The 17,547-nt window shown below is 38.1% G+C and overlaps 2 protein-coding genes across 2 annotated transcripts; both read right to left on the bottom strand.

Moving 5' to 3' along the window:
* Nucleotides 1-5,780: 5,780 nt before the first annotated feature.
* On the bottom strand, nt 5,781-9,875 carry LOC113050021 (arrestin domain-containing protein 3-like). The gene is made up of 7 exons (XM_026212738.1): nt 9,580-9,875; nt 9,464-9,502; nt 9,309-9,369; nt 8,457-8,604; nt 7,343-7,439; nt 6,704-6,960; nt 5,781-6,413 (listed from the first exon to the last, which is right to left on the bottom strand). The coding sequence occupies exons 1-7, from the start codon at nt 9,839-9,841 to the stop codon at nt 6,042-6,044; spliced, it is 1,236 nt and encodes a 411-aa protein (XP_026068523.1). The 5' UTR covers nt 9,842-9,875; the 3' UTR covers nt 5,781-6,041.
* Nucleotides 9,876-13,302: 3,427 nt separating this feature from the next.
* LOC113049226 (arrestin domain-containing protein 3-like) lies at nt 13,303-17,184 on the bottom strand. The gene is made up of 7 exons (XM_026211386.1): nt 16,710-17,184; nt 16,576-16,611; nt 16,421-16,481; nt 16,019-16,166; nt 15,838-15,934; nt 15,102-15,358; nt 13,303-14,903 (listed from the first exon to the last, which is right to left on the bottom strand). The coding sequence occupies exons 1-7, from the start codon at nt 16,969-16,971 to the stop codon at nt 14,493-14,495; spliced, it is 1,272 nt and encodes a 423-aa protein (XP_026067171.1). The 5' UTR covers nt 16,972-17,184; the 3' UTR covers nt 13,303-14,492.
* Between the last annotated feature and the right edge of the window lie 363 nt (nt 17,185-17,547).

The following is a 17,547-nucleotide window of genomic DNA, read 5'->3' as shown; positions in this document are numbered from 1 at the left end:
AACTCTCTCTCCCTTTTCATTGTAGATAGGTTGCTTTTTATTTAAAACATAAACCAATTGCAATCAATACCTCATTAAACAGAAGTAACTGCAGCTGCTTGCCAATCAATTCAGATTGTAAAGTACCTTACCACTAATATAAAAGTGTATTATATAATTTTTATAAGTCGTTAAACCCATGTCAAGAAGCGGCACAACGGGATAAGGAGGGTGGATGATTAGCGAGGGATACCCGGTTCGTCTAAACATCACAACATATCGTGTGAACATATTACCATTTGATAATTTAATTTATAGTCTATATTCTACTGATAACTTAAACTATGTTTAAATAAATGTTATTATAATAATTTGAGAAATGTTTCATTTGCATAGAACGTGTTGTCTTTCTTAACGCTGTAATGCACCTTCACGTGAAGTGGAAAATCGATTCATGAGCAATCGATGCCAACTAATTCAGCACCCTCACTTTGGACAGCGCTCTTGTTACGTTGGACGTAAGAGGCAGCGTGCTAAGAAGCTTCCTAAGGGACACTTCGGGGAACACACTTAGGAACATAAACAACTTTGGTAAGATATATCTTTCGAGGTCTTCTTAGCGTGCTAAGAGAGAGCGTTATCGGGAAACCGGGCCCTGAGCATCTTTTTAGGTTGGCCTCAGCCAATCGGTTCTATAAAATATGAAGGTGAAAGTCATCATAGCTTGCTTAGTAGACCCAGCTCCCAACCCAGCTTTGAGAATAGATAAACGGCAATATTTTTTTTATTGCCAGATAAGAGTCTCACGTTAACGCAGCACATAACGCTTTTAACGGCCCACCACTAATATATATATATGCACAGTACAGACCAAAAGTTTGGACACACTTTCTCATTCAAAGAGTTTTCTTTATTTTCATGACTATGGAAATTGTAGAGTCACACAGAAGGCATCAAGGGCTATTTGACCAAGGAGGAGAGTGATGGGGCCTCCACAGTCACCGGACCTGAACCCAATTGAGATGGTTTAGGGGTGAGCTGGACCACAGAGTGAAGGCAAAAGTGTAACGTTCGCGATCCAGTAAGACACAGGGAGAGAGAGAGATCCAATTGCAGGTATGATTTATTATTGGGGTAATCCAAAACGTAATTAAAACAAGCCAGGGTCGAAACCAGAAAGCAGTCCAAAAAAAAAAGGAAGGAACAGGAAAGTAAATGGAACGGGAATTCGGAAAATGAGGGGTCTCGGAGGACGAGAAGACTTACGAAGAATCTCGGAGGATGAGAAGACGGGGATACGAAAGCAAAGGACAACACAAAAACAAGGAGTCCAGGAGGGAGGTGGACCGGCGGAGGATCAGGGGGAGGGACGGAGGGCCAGGTCCATAGATGGAAAAACAGACAGAAGAGCAAAAAACAAAACAACCACAAAACACAAGTCCAGGAAGGACATAACGTGACGCCCACCAGGGCGGAGCAGAAGACCACCACATCCGTGCGGTCGAGACAGAAGCCCACCAGGGTGGAGCAGATGACAACCACATCAGTGCGGTCGAGACGGAAGCCCACCAGGGCGGAGCAGAAGACCACCACATCCGTGCGGTCGAGACGGAAGCCCCCCAGGGCGGCGCAGAAGACCACCACATCCGTGTGGTCGAGACAGAAGCCCCCCAGGCCGGAGCAGAAGACCACCACATCCGTGTGGTTGAGACTGAAGCCCCCCCAGGGTGGCGCAGAAGACCACCACATCCGTGTGGTCGAATAAACAGGAGAGCAAGTCTGGTTAGGCAAGTCTGAAACAGAGAACATGAAGAAGTTAAGGGTAGCCTCCGTGGCCACAACAGGATCAGTCGGGCGCTAAGAGAGTTCGACTGAGACGTGACGAGGCTCTGGAAATTCCGCAGAGGCGATGAGAGACTCTGGTAGTTCAGCAGAGATGTGGAGAGGCTCTGGTAGTTCAGCAGAGACGTGGGGGGCTCTGGTAGTTCAGCAGAGACGTGAAGAGACTCTGGTAATCCCATGGTGTTTCTACTGGATTCCAGAAGATCAATGCTGACTTGACTCTGCTCATGAAGATCATTGGTGACTTGCATTTGTTCATGAAGATAATTGGTGACTTGACCTTGCTCATGCAGAATACTGGTGACTGGACTTTGCCCGTGAATTTCATTGGTGACTTGCATTTGTTCATGAAGATCAATGGTGACTTGCCTTTGCACAGGAAGATCAATGGTGACTTGAATTTGTTCATGAAGATCAATTGTGACTTGCCTTTGCCCATGAAGATAGCCGGTGACTTGACCTTGCCCATGAAGATCAATGGTAACTTGACTTTTTCATGAAGATTACTGGTGACTTGCCTTTGTCCATGAATTTCACCAGTGACTAGCCCTGACTCTGGAGGGTCGACGGTGACTAGCCCTGACTCTGGAAGGTCCACGAGCACCTGACTCGACTCTGGAGGGTCCACGGGAACCTGACTCGACTCTGGAGGGTCCACTGGAACCTAACTCGACTCTGGAGGGTCCACGGGAACCTGACTCGACTCTGGAGGGTCCACGGGAAGGTCCATCTTGGGCCTTGGCTCTGGATCGGTGGCCATCTTGGGCATTGGCGCTGGGCTAGCGGCCTATCTTGTGCTGTGGTGCTGGGCTGGTGGCCATCTTGGGCAGTGGCGCTGGGCTAACGACCATCTTATGCTGTGGTGCTGGGCTGGCATCCATCTTGTGTCAGCTGAGCTGGCAAGCCATCTTCTGCCATGGCGCTGGGATGGCGGCCATCCTGGGCAGCGGCGCTGGCCCGTCCGCCATTCTGCGCAGCGGCGCTGGGCTGGCGGCCATCTTGTGCAACGGCGTTGGATCGGCAGACGTGAGCTTCCTCTCCCCTCTCCGTCCGGCATGATGAGACGGCGGCTCCGATCCATTCCACACGAGCCCAGGTCGAAGGGGGGCCTTGGTGGAGAGCGATGCCGGACCTCCTCTCGACCACTAACTCCTCTGCGACCTCCCCTGGTCCCGCGGAAAACCACCAGGCGGGTTCCCTCAAATTCACTCCTATCCTGCTCGGTGGCTGGGGAGGAAATATCAAAGAACATACCGCTGGATCTAGATTGATGGAGTCCTTCTGTAACAGTCGCGATCCAGTAAGACACAGGGAGAGAGAGAGATCCAATTGCAGGTATGATTTATTATTGGGGTAATCCAAAACATAATGAAAACAAGCCAGGGTCGACACCAGAAAGCATTCCAAAAACAAACAAAGGAAGGAAAAGGAAAGGAAATGGAACGGGAACTCGGAAAACAAGGGGTCTCGGAGGACGAGAAGACTTACGAAAAGAATCTCGGAGGATATTTTCAGTTGTTTCACACTTTTTTGTTATGTATATAATTCCACATGTGTTAATTCATAGTTTTGATGCCTTCAGTGTGAATCTACAATTTTCATAGTCATGAAAATAAAGAAAACTCTTTGAATGAGAAGGTGTGTCCAAACTTTTGGTCTGTACTGTATATATATATTCGACAGTAGTGTTAAACAGTGTTTTGCCAGTGTGCTTGACTCAGGTTGTTGGCATGCCAAATACGGATAATACATCAGTAATTAATTTTCTGGAAAGGGTGTTTTCTGAGTAAATATTTACGCACATTTAGCATCATAATTATTTTTAGCAGAGAGACAAAGAGAGAGAGTGACAGGGTTGACACATGATGCTTCATTTTGCGATGCTTGATTATTCATTCTGCAGTCTCTTGCACTATGTAATGACTTACCAAATACTTTTTAGTTCTGTATTTAGTTGATCAATTTAAACGTTTCGTATTTGAATTGTTTACTGAAGAAATGTTTTGATGCTGCAAATAAAGCTAAAGTATAGGCTGTTTACTTTCATATTTAAATATTAATAAACTGTATAGTTCATAGTACAAATATTGCTTTCAACACTCTCTGCTCTGTGGATGCCTGGATATTCTTTTAAAATAAATAAATATTGCAATATTGCGTTATTTAGTTAATTACGTTACTTAGTTTCTTTTTATGGAAAGTAATGTGTTACTTTCTTTACTTTCACGTTTTTAAATATGAGCAGGCCTTGATTGTTTTTAATATAAGAAGTTCTATTTATAGCAAATATAAAAGCCTTTTCAAACCTGAAAGTGTAATGAATAAACCTCTGGCTGAAGGAAAAGTAAATTTATGTCTGTAGTACAGTAAAAAAAAAAAAAAACAACAAAGCACAATTGTTAATCTAAAGTCATTTTTGGTTTAGTATGGATGAATTGGATCATTAAAGGTCAGTAGCAAAGATATTTGTTAATAAAATTGGATTAAATATATTTGTTTTATTTAACATATTTAATTATTGCAGGTTTGCGTCATATTCTGAGTTTACATTTCAATGTTGTAATTCATTTTGATGAATGCTTAATCAGTTTTTTGTGAGTGGGATGAATTAATGCACATTCACTTTAGTCTAGAAGTAGAGTAACATCATGTTCAGACAGCGCACACAACTCCTCTGCACTTCCGTTTTCTCGCAATATGGGGACAGAAGACTTGACAGTCAATAAATGAGAAAACAAAGTAACTTGTAAATGAAAAAAGTAATGTGTTACTTTACTAGTTACTTGAAAACAAAGTAATCTGATTACGTAACTCGCGTTACTTGTAATGCGTTACTCCCAACACTGTATGTCACTATTTCAGTTATTATTGGAATTTACCTTTAGCTGTTACATCACTGTTCTGCTGCAAACATACACTCAGAAAAAAAGGTAAAACCTGACACTGGAGCAGTACCCTTTATGTTCAACTGAAAGTAGTTCAATTCTATTTGTCCGGTTTTATTCCAGAAAAAGAAAATAATCAACCATAATGCTATTCACACAAACGCTTTAAAATTAGGTTACTAAAATTGACTTAAATAACACAAAAATAAGAGCTTTTATTTGGATAAATATAGTGAAACTTAGAAACCATATGTCAACGAACATCAGATGATTTGTTCCAAATTCAAAAACTGTATTGGCAAATTTTGTAAGCTGAAAATGTTTCCTCATCATACACTTCAGAGTCTTGTATTGCGGGTCATTTTTAGACTACGTTTGGCTCAAATTCACAGGACCCAGGGAGCAGTTTCTATGAGTGGCCACCTAAGGCACTGTGAGTATATTATACAATAAAAGTCTTAAGTGGGGGCCTAAGGCAACATTCCTTGCTGTTCCCATCTGTTCACTGCCCTGTCACTAGTTTAACATGGTATGTCTTTACTAGTAAAGGATTTCTGGATAAATGCTTACAGTTCACTAAATGTGTCTCAAATGTCAAATATTGCGAAACTCAAAGCCTTTTCACATAATAATAATCTCTCAATGTGGGTGATAAATGTGGGACCTTGACAGCCGATACTTGAGCAAACATAATAAAACAATCTACCAACATTTAGCAGTTAAAAGGCTTTAGGGTTAGAAGGGTTTTCTAAACTCCATTTTAACGGCATTTTGAAACTGTATTACATGTCAAAATAATTTAATTATAAAATCTCTGGCACTATATAAAAATTATTTATTTATTTATTTATTAACATTTTTTGATTTGGGCCATGTCACAAATTAAACATAGGGTATTGTTAAAAACTCATCAGTGGAAAAATTATTTGTATTAAACGGAAATTACAAATATATATATATATATATATATATATATATATATATATATATATATATATATATATATATATATATATATGTTTTACTTATTCAGTCACATTAGAAAAAGGAATAAAGAAATAAGAAATAAAACATGCATTGGATTTTGTGTGATTGCAACCTAGAGTTAGTGAGCTCAATAAAGATATAAAAACATCATTGTGCATTATTTAATAGACCTTTTAATTATTGTTCTAACTTAAAATTGTATCCAATCTTCAAATGTGATAATGTTTCACCATATTAAATTCAACATTACTTTGTAGGAAATAGGCTACATATCAATATGAATCATTCTTGAAAATTTTTACATTAAAAGTTAATAGAAGCTAAAAAGGTGATTTTAAAACCATTTTGTCAAGATTTTTCAGGGTGGTCTGGAAACTGTGGATATAACTGATAGTCCTGATATGGAGGTGGAGCTGATGGGTCAGACCGATGAGAATCTGGACCAAACTGACCAAGAGGAGGAGCAGGGTAACCAGATGCTCCTAATTGAACATGGGGAGGAGCAGGGTAACTAGCTCCAAACTGACCAGGTGTTCCAACCACATGAAGTGGTGGGGCTTGTGGAGCAATAGGAGGTGGGTTGAGGTACATATTGCTTTCTGCTGGTTGTTTCCAGATTCCAAAATCAATGTCTTTAGGATCTGACAAAGGCTGAGGAGGAAGAATCACAACTGGGAATTTAATCTCCGGATCTGAGGCATATGGCACATCCAGGTAGACCTAGACACAATGCAAATATATTGAAATATTAATGATTCAGTAAGGACTGAAGTTAGGACTGTATTTTTCAGGCAAATAAAAAAGATACATTAATTTTAAAAGTAGGGATTATACTATAGAATTTATATAAAATATTCAGTAATAGAAACTCTGTTTTTCAATCACAGCCCTTAATTTGTTAAATGGTTAAAATGTAAAAATGCACCTTTAAAATAAAAACACACTGGTATGCCAATCTGATTTATGTGCTCACTTCACTGCAATGAGTTGGTTCAGATGTTAAAACTCACCCGGAGTCTGTACTCAACCTTGAGGATCTTACAGTTTAGGATAGATATGGCAAGGCTGGGTGGAATGGACAGCACTTTGGTGACAGTTTTCTTTGAGTTTGGCTCAATGGGTTCCCCTTCCTCTTTAAGCAGGTCTTGTGTGTGAAGTTTTCTCTTGCCTTTTGCAAAAAAGCTGTGTTTTTCATACAAGCAATATTTTGGCTTGATTGAACGGGACGAATTGTTCTGAACTTCAGCCAAAACTTTCAAGCCCTCTCCTGTGGAGAGACATACACTTAATAAAAAAAAACAACAACCTTGGCTTATCCAAAAAAGAAAAAGAAAAATCCAATCCCTGCTCCCCATATAGATGTTTACAATTTTATCAACATTTTGCATATGCTGCATTTTGCTACAAACACATTAAAAAGTTTTTCTGTGCAGTTTCTGGATCTTGTGTATCTGCAATGTAACCCAAATATAATGGAATGTGACTGCTCTGAAAAATAGATAAAAATTGCTATGTCAAACTGATTTGATGAAAATGGCCATCTGATGTAAATCGAACTTTGGGTTTACTTGACACAACAGAACAAGAATGGTTGAAAATGAGGGAACATCAACATTTCTGAGATGTTACAATAACAAATACAATGTTACCAAGGTAGTATCCCATTTTTTCTATGTTTATTCTCATGGAGACACTCCCAGAGGTGAAGAGTTTCATTTGCTTATCTTTGGTTCCATACTGAGGTGCCTAAATAAGACAAAATGTAATACATAGAAAAGGTGAGGAAAACCTCAAAACATATAGAAGAATGTATGGACATCAAAGTGGGATTGAGCACCTGCCCTTTTTCTTCCTCGAGAGAAAGTGCCCTTTTTTCTGGGGAGTTTTTTTGCATTTTAATATACAGTACAGACCAAAAGTTTGGACACACCTTCTCATTCAAAGAGTTTTCTTTATTTTCATGACTCTGAAAATTGTAGAGACACACTGAAGGCATCAAGAGCTATTTGACCAAGAAGGAGAGTGATGGGGTGCTGCGTCAGATGACCTGGCCTCCACAGTCACCGGACCTGAATTCAATCGAGATGGTTTAGGGGTGAGCTGGACCTCAGACAGAAGGCAAAAGGGCCAACAAGTGCTAAGCATCTCTCGGGGAACTCCTTCAAGACTGTTGTAAGACCATTTCAGGTGACTACCTCTTGAAGCTCATCAAGAGAATGCCAAGAGTGTGCAAAGCAGTAATCAAAGCAAAAGATGGATACTTTGAAGAACCTACAATATGACATAGTTTCAGTGGGTTCACACTTTTTTGTTATGTATATAATTCCATATATAATTCCATATGTGTTAATTCATAGTTTTGATGCCTTCATTGTGAATCTACAATTTTCATAGTCATGAAAATAAAGAAAACTCTTTGAATGAGAAGGTGTGTCCAAACTTTTGGTCTATATATATATATATATATATATATAATTTTTTTTTTTTTTTTTTTTTTTTTTTTCGACAGTATGCTTCACTCAGGTTGTTGGCATGCCATTGATTATTTTTTTTTTTTTTTTCAGATATCAGTATTCAACATGTTATGTTTAAAATATCAAAACAGTATTAATGCTTTTGTAACTGCAGGTTAAATGCATTCATTTGACCAAAAAGATTATACACAGAAAAAGAGCTTTATAAAAGTAACACTGTCCATAAAAGGTAAAAAACGTCCCTTAATGTATGGTAAAAACATACATGGGTTTTTAGTCATAATCTCACCATTAGTTCAGGAACAGTCAGATCAGGTTTAGGTACATAGTGGAACTCTGCTTTGTCTTTACTAGAAACACGCATTGCTCTTTCTAGTTTTGCCTCCAAAGCATACACAATTTTTCCAACTGAACCTTTGAAGGATGGTGGGAAGTGTCTATGAAGAAAAGAATGTGTAAATGTGGTTATTTCGAGACAGAACAAACAAAAAATCTGGGGGGAAAAATAAATGTTGGCATAGTCTCTTAATTTATTAATTATATTTTATTTTACTTTTTTTTAAAAGTATTTTATATTTGAAAACATTTTGTCTGCTAAATCAAAGTGAAGTAGCGAACATGCAGGATGCCATGACAGGAAAACCATTGAAAAGAGAGAATACCTTCGGACCTTCATAAGTGTATCACTTAAAAATATTGCCACATATTTATATAGTTATTCACATTCAGAACAGTACAGAAACACTTATAATAGATATAGTGATCAAACAAATTATAGTAAAGAGATCCTTTCATTCTTGCCTTTGTAGTCCGAAAACTCCATTCTGAAAATCTCAATAGTTGGCAAACACGTGATGCACCAGTCACACTGACAGAGCAAATATGCAAATGATTTAGAACGTTGCCCATAGGTTTACGAAAGTACAGTGTGAAACGTCACCTTGTGAATACCCAGGATTAATTGTTATCCCTGTGTAAAGTATGAACAGTGTCAAACTTGAAGATAACCCTTTTTTTACCCATATTTCACATGTTTTAAAGCACATTTTATGATCTCAGACATTCTTATTCACTTATCCACACACACGTTTTACAGACCCAGAGTCACAATTAATGAAAAACGAAGAGTTGTGTAACTTACTGTTGAGGCAACTGAAAGGTGAATGGGTAAACGTGACGCCCTGGTGCCACAACAGAAGAATCTAATAAGTCACAGATGAATGCAAAGAATATGTGTTTCAGATTCACTTCCATACCTCTTCTTACTATATTCATGTAACTTAAGAACAGACTTACACGGCTGTCCGGAGGGATCATTCAGCATCTCAAAGTCACCTACAAGATTCACAAAACATACTTGTTGAATCGACCTGATGTTTTACACAGAAAAATGTACAGCTAATTTCTCCTACCATGTGTTTTGTCCTCCAGAACAAAAAACCTCTCCATGGAATAATACTTCTCCTTATCCGAGTAAACAATAGTTGTTTGACCGTAGTGTTCTGTCCAGCACACCTTTGCTTTACCTTTCATTTTCACACTCAACAACTGGATAAGTGTGTCCTTCGCTACATCTAGAATGACATGTCCCGATATAAAATCCCCACTGGTAAAGGTATTGCTCTGATTTATAGAATTATAAGTAACAGAAATGTTTTTCACAGTGAGGGACATCTTGTTGCCTGGTGCCAATATCCGCTTTTGACGTTTGAACTCAATGAAATCACTTTACAGGCTTGCTAGCGCTTGCTGCATGCTACAGTATGTGGACTTCCATCTGTAGGTGGGACATTCTCAGGCACAAATTAATGCACAGGCTTGCCTAGGCTGCAGTCTAGGGGCCCCACGTGTGCAGGGGCCCCTGATTGGCCAGAATATGTTTTTATTATTTAAAATTTACTTCATCACGAAAAAAAAAAACATTGGCCCATAAGAAACATTGAAGAGTTATTGCAGAGCATCTGACAAAATGTGTTGTATTGTAGAATGCATGCCCTGCATTGCAGAGAGTTCACACGATCTGAGATTGTTAAATAGTGCATGTGTGTTCCAACTATTTTAATACCCCGCATTTTTTGAGCAATTTCCTCACACTCGCAAATTAGGCTACATCCAATATCTATGCTGTAACATTAGCATGTAGGCTATAATAGGTAATGTAGATATCTTAAGCTCTGTATCAAGTCGTTTTTAAAATAAAATAAATAATGTAAGCAAAATAAAATGTTTTAGAAACATGAAAAATACCAACCTCCCAGCTAACAATGGTTGGTTCCAAGAACATTCCCGGAACGTTAGTTTTTGGTTTCCAGAACGTTCCCAGGATGTAGGTTTTTGGTTCCGAGAACACTGTTTTATATGGTTTGATTTTGGTTATCCAGGAAAGTTTTCTTAAAGTTTAAAAATAATTAAAGAATAAAAATTTTTTTTTTTTGTAGTAGGATAGTGTACCGTTTGTGCAGCAGGACCTTCTTTTGATCCGTAAACAAATCCTCTCACTAAACATCATGTTCTCTTCAGTCAGGCATTTTAAATTCCTCTCATAAAAACATAAATTTTAAGTAATCATTCAATAAAGAGATTGATAAACGAGTCAATCAACCTGCAAAACGAAAAATGACAATTCTGCGAGCGCGCAGAAAATTAAATGCAGAAAATGAAGACGAAACAAACCCTGTTTCTGTTATCACTCTATGCTTAACCCTTGCTTAACATTGTAATTTATATTGTGTTTTGATTGATCAAATTTTTTTTATTTTAATGAATGCTTGCATTAAACGAATTTCAGGGCTCTGTTAAGAGGTGGCGAATGTCGGAGAGCTGCAGCCCTGCAGAATTTTGCTTCAACCCTAATCAAACACACTTGAACAAGATAACCAAGGTCTGAAGAGTTACTAAAAAGCTACAGGCAGGTGAGTTTTAATAAGGTTTGGAGCAGACCTTTGCAGGGCTGTGGCTCTCCAGGACCGGATTTCGCCACCCCTGGTATAGATAACATTACACATTAACATCTGCGACATTTTCATTGGAAAGATAGTTCCCCTTCAAGAACTCAAGCTGCGTCGCAAAACACCCCTGTGTTTCCAAGCTCTGAAACACGTGTGTAATCATTCCAATCATTCACTGGTGGAGATGACATAGGGACAAGGAAGTATAAAAGCACATCCGCTCAATGTGTGTATCATCTATTTATTGTTGTCTGTCTTTGAACGAGTGATTTTCATATGGCAAGCAAAGATAAGACAGTAGACAAGCAATCTCCAATCAGACTTTGTGTTCCCCTCTGTCCGCATTTCATTATGGGTGGGGATACACAGTTTGTGTGTGGATGCAGTGGCTTACGGCGCAGGAATCACTCATCGAGTTTGCTCTTAGGACGCTCTTCCTGCACGGCAGTCAAGAGATTAAGAGAAGGCCAGTCACTTACTGTCATACTGTTTCAGAGACTGTTGGATCTGATGGCAGCTGCATACAATGTGACACCTTTTGCCCTGCTGTATAGATGAGACCCTTACAGTGGTGACTCAGGACCAAAGGGTTTTCCCAGAAGGACAACCCATTTTTCATGATCAAGGTCACGCGGCTAGGCTTATGGCCTTAAACATGTTGAAGAAACCTTTGTCCCTGTCACAAGGCCCCATGTTGGGGCCCCTTGTCATGTAACGCTAACAATGGACTCTTCCATCACAGGCTGGGGGGCGGTCATGAGTGGTCGTTCCGGCCAAGGTCTGTAGGGCGCTCCCCATCTCATGTGGCACATAAATTGCCTGGAAATGCTGGCCATGTTTCTAGCACTGAAACATCCTGTTGAGGCAGGGGCTGATATCCGGAGAATGGAGAATCCACCCAGAAGTGGTGTAGCAGATATGGAGGAAGTTTTACAGATGACAAGTGGATCTATTTGCGAGCTCTCTCTGTCCCGTCTGGTTTTCAGTCACTCATCCAGCTCCTCTTGGACTGGATGCTATGGTGCAGACATGGCCGAGCCTACACCTGTATGCTCCAATCCCCCCACCCCACCACGATTGCTTTTTTCTGGAGAGAGATTTCAGAGAAGAGGTTTGTCTTGTTTTAGTAGCCCTGTACTGCCCATGGTAGCCCTACTCGAAAACTCTCCATGGGAGGAAAAAAGTTTGCGTTATCTCACTAGATTTATAATTTAAATCTTTTAGAAACCCATTTAGAAACCCATACCAGCACAGGAGAATACATCAACATATTTCTATATTTGTTGTACATCACAATTTCAAAATAAAAGGTTAAGCCCTAGCTCTTAGTTTGCATTTCACCAAATATTGAAATTATATGGATTTAAACGTCTTTCAATCATGGTGTAAATTGAATCATCACCAGGCCCCCTCTGCAGGCATTTGTTAAAATACTTAATGTAGGCCTACTTAAGTTGGTTATGTTCATATCATGTACTGTAGAAATAGATTTTTTGTCACTAAATTGGTATATTTGAATGAACTGACAGACAGCCATGTAGCTCTATAACAGTAGTGAAAAAAAAAAAAAAAAATATATATATATATATATATATATATATATATTTTTTTTTTTTTTTTTTTTTTTTCAAATGACAAAAGTTTGACAATGTTCCAATTACAAAAACAACAGCTTAAAAAATTGCACCTGTTTGGGTAACATTTTATTTTTATTTTACCTGTACACTGTTACTAATAATAAACTACTCAATCCGCTGTTAACAAGATATAAAATCTATAATATGTGAGTAAATTCTGATTTATATTTCATACATAAATAGAAATATATAAAATATATTACTCAGAGTCGAACAATAAACAAGTGTCACAGTATGTTCAAAAAAGTTTTTGGTCTATATTGTAACGGTTTAAGTTCTGAACACATTGTTTTTAACATTTTATGGAGAACTTCATGGCAAATTCATAACTTTTGTAACAATTTATCAGTTTATGCAGAAACTGAATACAAATAATTAAATAAAAAAAAGTGTTCATGCTGCCATAAAGCTGTCACTTAATACAATTTAACATTTCAAGTTGAATACATGTATTCAATTGTAAAGCAGCACAAATGCTTTCTTTAATGTGAAACAAATTTTATATATATATATATATATATATATATATATATATATATATATATATATATATACACAGTAGATTTAATTTTTTCCTTTCTCTTTGGAGTGTTATAGCTCTTTGTGCATGAAGAAAATCTGTAAAGTTGCAAAGCCTAAAGTCTCAAACCCAAAGAGATATTCTTTAACAAAGGTAAGACTCTAAAACGCCTCATTCAAACATGCCACATGTCTACGTCACTATGTGGAAAGATTTGCGTAATGCCGCAGAAATGTTCATGCAAAGAAAGAAGGCATGGTTTCAGTAACCGCAGTTAAGTGTTGAAGCTGCCATGTCAGGGAGATGCAAAAGCAAAAGCACTTTATTAGGCCTTCTGAAAGTAGATGCATTTAGGAATCTTTAAGATGACTTACAAGTTACAACAGAACCCGAACGCATTTTATGGATGGTAATGAAAAAATAGTCATTCTGACTTAGCTACGACAATCTGGCACTTCTGAATCAGCTACTGTAAGTATGTTTTGTTATTAGTTTAAATATTTGCTATTGACTGTTCAATTGCAGAGTTTTGCGGATTGCGTGAGTGTGTGAGAAGTAGACAGTGGAGTCAGCAGTCTTAACCGTCTGTGGCTTGTGTACTGCAAACACACAAGCTTCACATCACTCTGTTCCCTTTTCGGGCTTAAAACGGATGGCAAAACTAAGAACATTATTAAATGTATTTACATTTATTTTGAAAGATGAAGCTCACCATTATGGAAAGGGGTGTTACATTTCAGAAGAGTGCTTGCGGTATTCAGCCAATCACAATGCACTGGGTCAGTTGGCCAATCAGAGCAAACTGCGCTTGTTAGAAGGAGGGACTTTATAGAAAACGTTTGAGAGAGGCGTGGCAATAGATGACCTACAATAATGTACATTATTTGAAAAATAATGTTTTTTGAACATTACAGCATGTCAACATATTCTGTTAAACCAAATACACAAAATAATGATCTTTTAAAAAAAATAAAAAAATAAAAAGCATCATATAACCCCTTTAACAGATATAGCAGGTAATATATTTTTCATAGGATGTACAATGTAACACTATACTGAAGGTTCAGAAATAAAATAAATAGTATAGAATGTGTTTTACTTATTAACAGTCAACATCACTACCTAAAATGTAAAACGATATACAGGTATATAAAAAGTTCAAAATTATAGATAAAACAATAACACATAAGAAATCTAAGGTGATTCTAAAAATCACATTATCAAGATTTTTCAGGGTGGTCTGGCAACTGTGGATAAAATTGATATTCCTGATAAGGAGGTGGAGCTGATGGGTCAGACTGATTTGAAACTGAAGGACCAAAATGACCAGGAGGTCCAGGGAAACTAGGTGGAACAAATTGACCCCGTGGTCCAGGGTAATCAGGAGCAGGAAACGAATTCAGAGGAGGTCCATAGTAGCCAGGGGCACCAAACTGACCAGGTGGCCCAACCATGTTAAGTGGTGGTGCAAGTGGAGCCATAGGAGGTGGGTTGGGGTACACATTGCTTCCTGGTGGTTGATTCCAGATTCCAAAGTCACTGTTTGTAGCCCCTGAGACAGGCGGAGGAGGAAGAATCACAACTGGGAATTTAATCTCTGGATCTGAGGCATATGGCACATCCAGGTAGACCTAGACGCACCGATATTGAAAAACAATTTTTTTAATTAGGAGCAGGTAATGACAACAGAAACACATCAATGCTTGATATAAGCAATCAGCACATCCCTTAATTTAAAATACAGTTAACATGTTATGATCCAACTTTAAATTAAAAATATAACACCGATACGTCGTTCTAATGGCTGTGCTTCAGATGTTAAAACTCACCCGGAGTCTGTACTCAACCTTGAGGATCCTACAGTTTAGGATAGATATGGCAAGGCTGGGTGGAATGGACAGCACTTTTGTGACAGTTTTCTTTGAGTTTGGCTCAATGGGTTCCCCTGCATCTTTAAGCAGGTCATGTGTGTGTAGTCTCCTCTTGCCTCTTGCAAAAAAGCTGTGTTTTTCATACAAGCAGTATTTTGGTTTGATTGTACGGGAAGAACTGTTCTGAACTTCAGCCAAAACTTTCAAGCCCTCTCCTGTAGCAGGACACAATGAAACAATTAGGTCAAATTGTAGAGTAAAATATCAAACTGTATCTGTTTGCCTTTTGACAAAATGGGCATCTTAATTCAGAATCATGTTACATATGAACAATACACTGAAAATTAATTAAGAAATCTGTACAGATAATATGAGTTTTGCACAAACTATGTTACATTCATGTTTTCCCACAAGAAAAAAACAAAAACAAGTAGAACCAGTTTTACAAATGGTGCGTGGGTTTAGATGGCTTTACAGTTGATTTCAAGTCTGAAATGAGTTACAGCTGAAAACACACGTTCTAAAAAGATCTCATCCATCATCTTAATCTACTCGCTTGCACAAGAGTGCTCACAGACTGTAAACATGAAACTCAAGAATGGAAAAGTCCATCTAACGGTGTTCACCTACTCCACAAAGATGTATGTTTATTGACAATGGGAGAACATTTACACTATTAGAAATACAATTTTACCAAGGTAGTATCCCATTTTCTCAGTGTTTATGTTCATTGAGACACTCCCAGAAGAGAAGAGTTTCATTTGTTTATCTTTGGCTCCATGCTGAGGTGACTAAATAAGACAAAACATGGAATACAGTTACAAAACATATTAGATGAATGCATGGTAAAGACATACATGGGATCATAGTCTCACCATTAGTTCAGGATTGGACACAACTGGTCTGGGGACATAATGAAACTCTGTTTTGTCTTTGCTGGAAATACGCATTGATCTCGAAAGTTTTGTCTCCAAAGTGTAGACAACTTTTCCAACTGAACCTTTGAAGGTTGGTGGGAAGTGCCTATAAGGAAAATAAATGCTTTATGTAAAATACTTGACTAAAATACACTACATTTTAATATTTAAAAAAAAAAAATGAAAAAATGAAAATGAAAAAAAAAAGTTGTGTTCATTTGCATGAATTCAGGAAGCAAAGACAGTTAGTACTTTGAACTTTTGACTTTTTGTTTATTTAGTTGAATGGTATAGAAGAGTAAAACAACGTGAATAAGCTTTTTTAAACTGTTCTTAAAACGATTTTCTGCCTTAACTTACTGTAGAGGCAACTGAAAGGTAAATGGGTAAACATGACGCCCTGGTGCCACAACAGAAGAATCTAAAAAGTCAAAATCAAATTAAAAATCAGATTTTTTAAGTAGATTTCTGAAAGCTCTTGTTGCATTATTCATCTTATTCGCGAACAGACTTACACGGCTGTCCTGATGGATCTTTCAGCATCTCATTTCCTGCAATATCAAGTTACAGGACAATATACAGCTGGTTAAATCGATCTGGTCTCTTCTAAATTTAAACCAAAACATACAGCAGCAGTAGTTCCTCCTACCATGTGTTATGTCCTCCCGAACAAAAAATCTCTCCACGGAATAAAACTTCTCCTTATCCGAGTAAACTACAGTGGTTTTTCCGTGACGTTCGGTCCAGTGCACTTCAGCTTTACCCTTAATTTTCACACTCAACGACTGCATTTTTGTGTCCTTCGCTACATCCAGAATGACTTGTCCCGATATAAAATCCCCGCTGGTGAAGGTATTGCCCTGATTGATAGGATTGTAAGTAACAGAAAGGTTTTTCACAGTGAGGGACATCTTGTCTCCTGGTGCCAATATCTGCTTCCCAGCGTCAGTCACGCGACTGCAGGAAACAATCAACAAAAGTATGTGGGCTCTTCCAGCTGGGGGAGGGACATACTTGAAGCTAATGTTGGGCGTGGTTTATATTTACATTTGGACCTGGTTAGATTAAATAATCCAAGACAGATCTCAAGGGAATGTGAAAATGGTTTTTGGCGTGTTGACTACCAATTGTATAACCATTTACTACAAATACCGTGGTTAAAGTATGGTCAATTTGTGGCTACCATGGTTTTTACCGTGTTTTTTTTTTTTTTTTTTTTTTTTTTTTTTTTTGTAGTAAAACCATAGTTAATTTTCATATGGGTTGGGAGCAAATCTGGGGAAGGCTACACAATTCTGCCCAAGGCTTCAAGAGCACAGTGGCCACCACAATTTACCATAAAAAAAATGTTTTTGATGTCCACAAGATGGCAGCACGCTAGATGTGAACAAACTTGAACCAATCCAATTGTACCATTATTGACAATTAAATAATACAATCAAATAATAATTACATTTAATATCATATATAAGGAACACCTTTTCAAA

The sequence above is a fragment of the Carassius auratus genome, chromosome 30 (genome assembly GCF_003368295.1).
Source record: "Carassius auratus strain Wakin chromosome 30, ASM336829v1, whole genome shotgun sequence".
In the NCBI taxonomy this organism is placed as follows: domain Eukaryota; kingdom Metazoa; phylum Chordata; class Actinopteri; order Cypriniformes; family Cyprinidae; genus Carassius; species Carassius auratus.
The sequence above is the reverse complement of the archived record's forward strand: the minus strand, read 5'-3'. Positions and strand labels throughout refer to the sequence as shown.

Coding starts and splice junctions, on each gene's coding strand:
- LOC113050021 (XM_026212738.1), bottom strand. CDS start 9,841: ATGTCCCTCACTGTGAAAAACATTTCTGTTACTTATAATTCTATAAAT. Junction 9,503..9,579: donor TCTGGAGGACAAAACACATG/GTAGGAGAAATT, acceptor TGAATCTTGTAG/GTGACTTTGAGATGCTGAAT. Junction 7,440..8,456: donor TGACTGTTCCTGAACTAATG/GTGAGATTATGA, acceptor TGTCTTATTTAG/GCACCTCAGTATGGAACCAA.
- LOC113049226 (XM_026211386.1), bottom strand. CDS start 16,971: ATGTCCCTCACTGTGAAAAACCTTTCTGTTACTTACAATCCTATCAAT. Junction 16,612..16,709: donor TCGGGAGGACATAACACATG/GTAGGAGGAACT, acceptor TTGATATTGCAG/GAAATGAGATGCTGAAAGAT. Junction 16,167..16,420: donor ACCTTTCAGTTGCCTCTACA/GTAAGTTAAGGC, acceptor TTTTCCTTATAG/GCACTTCCCACCAACCTTCA.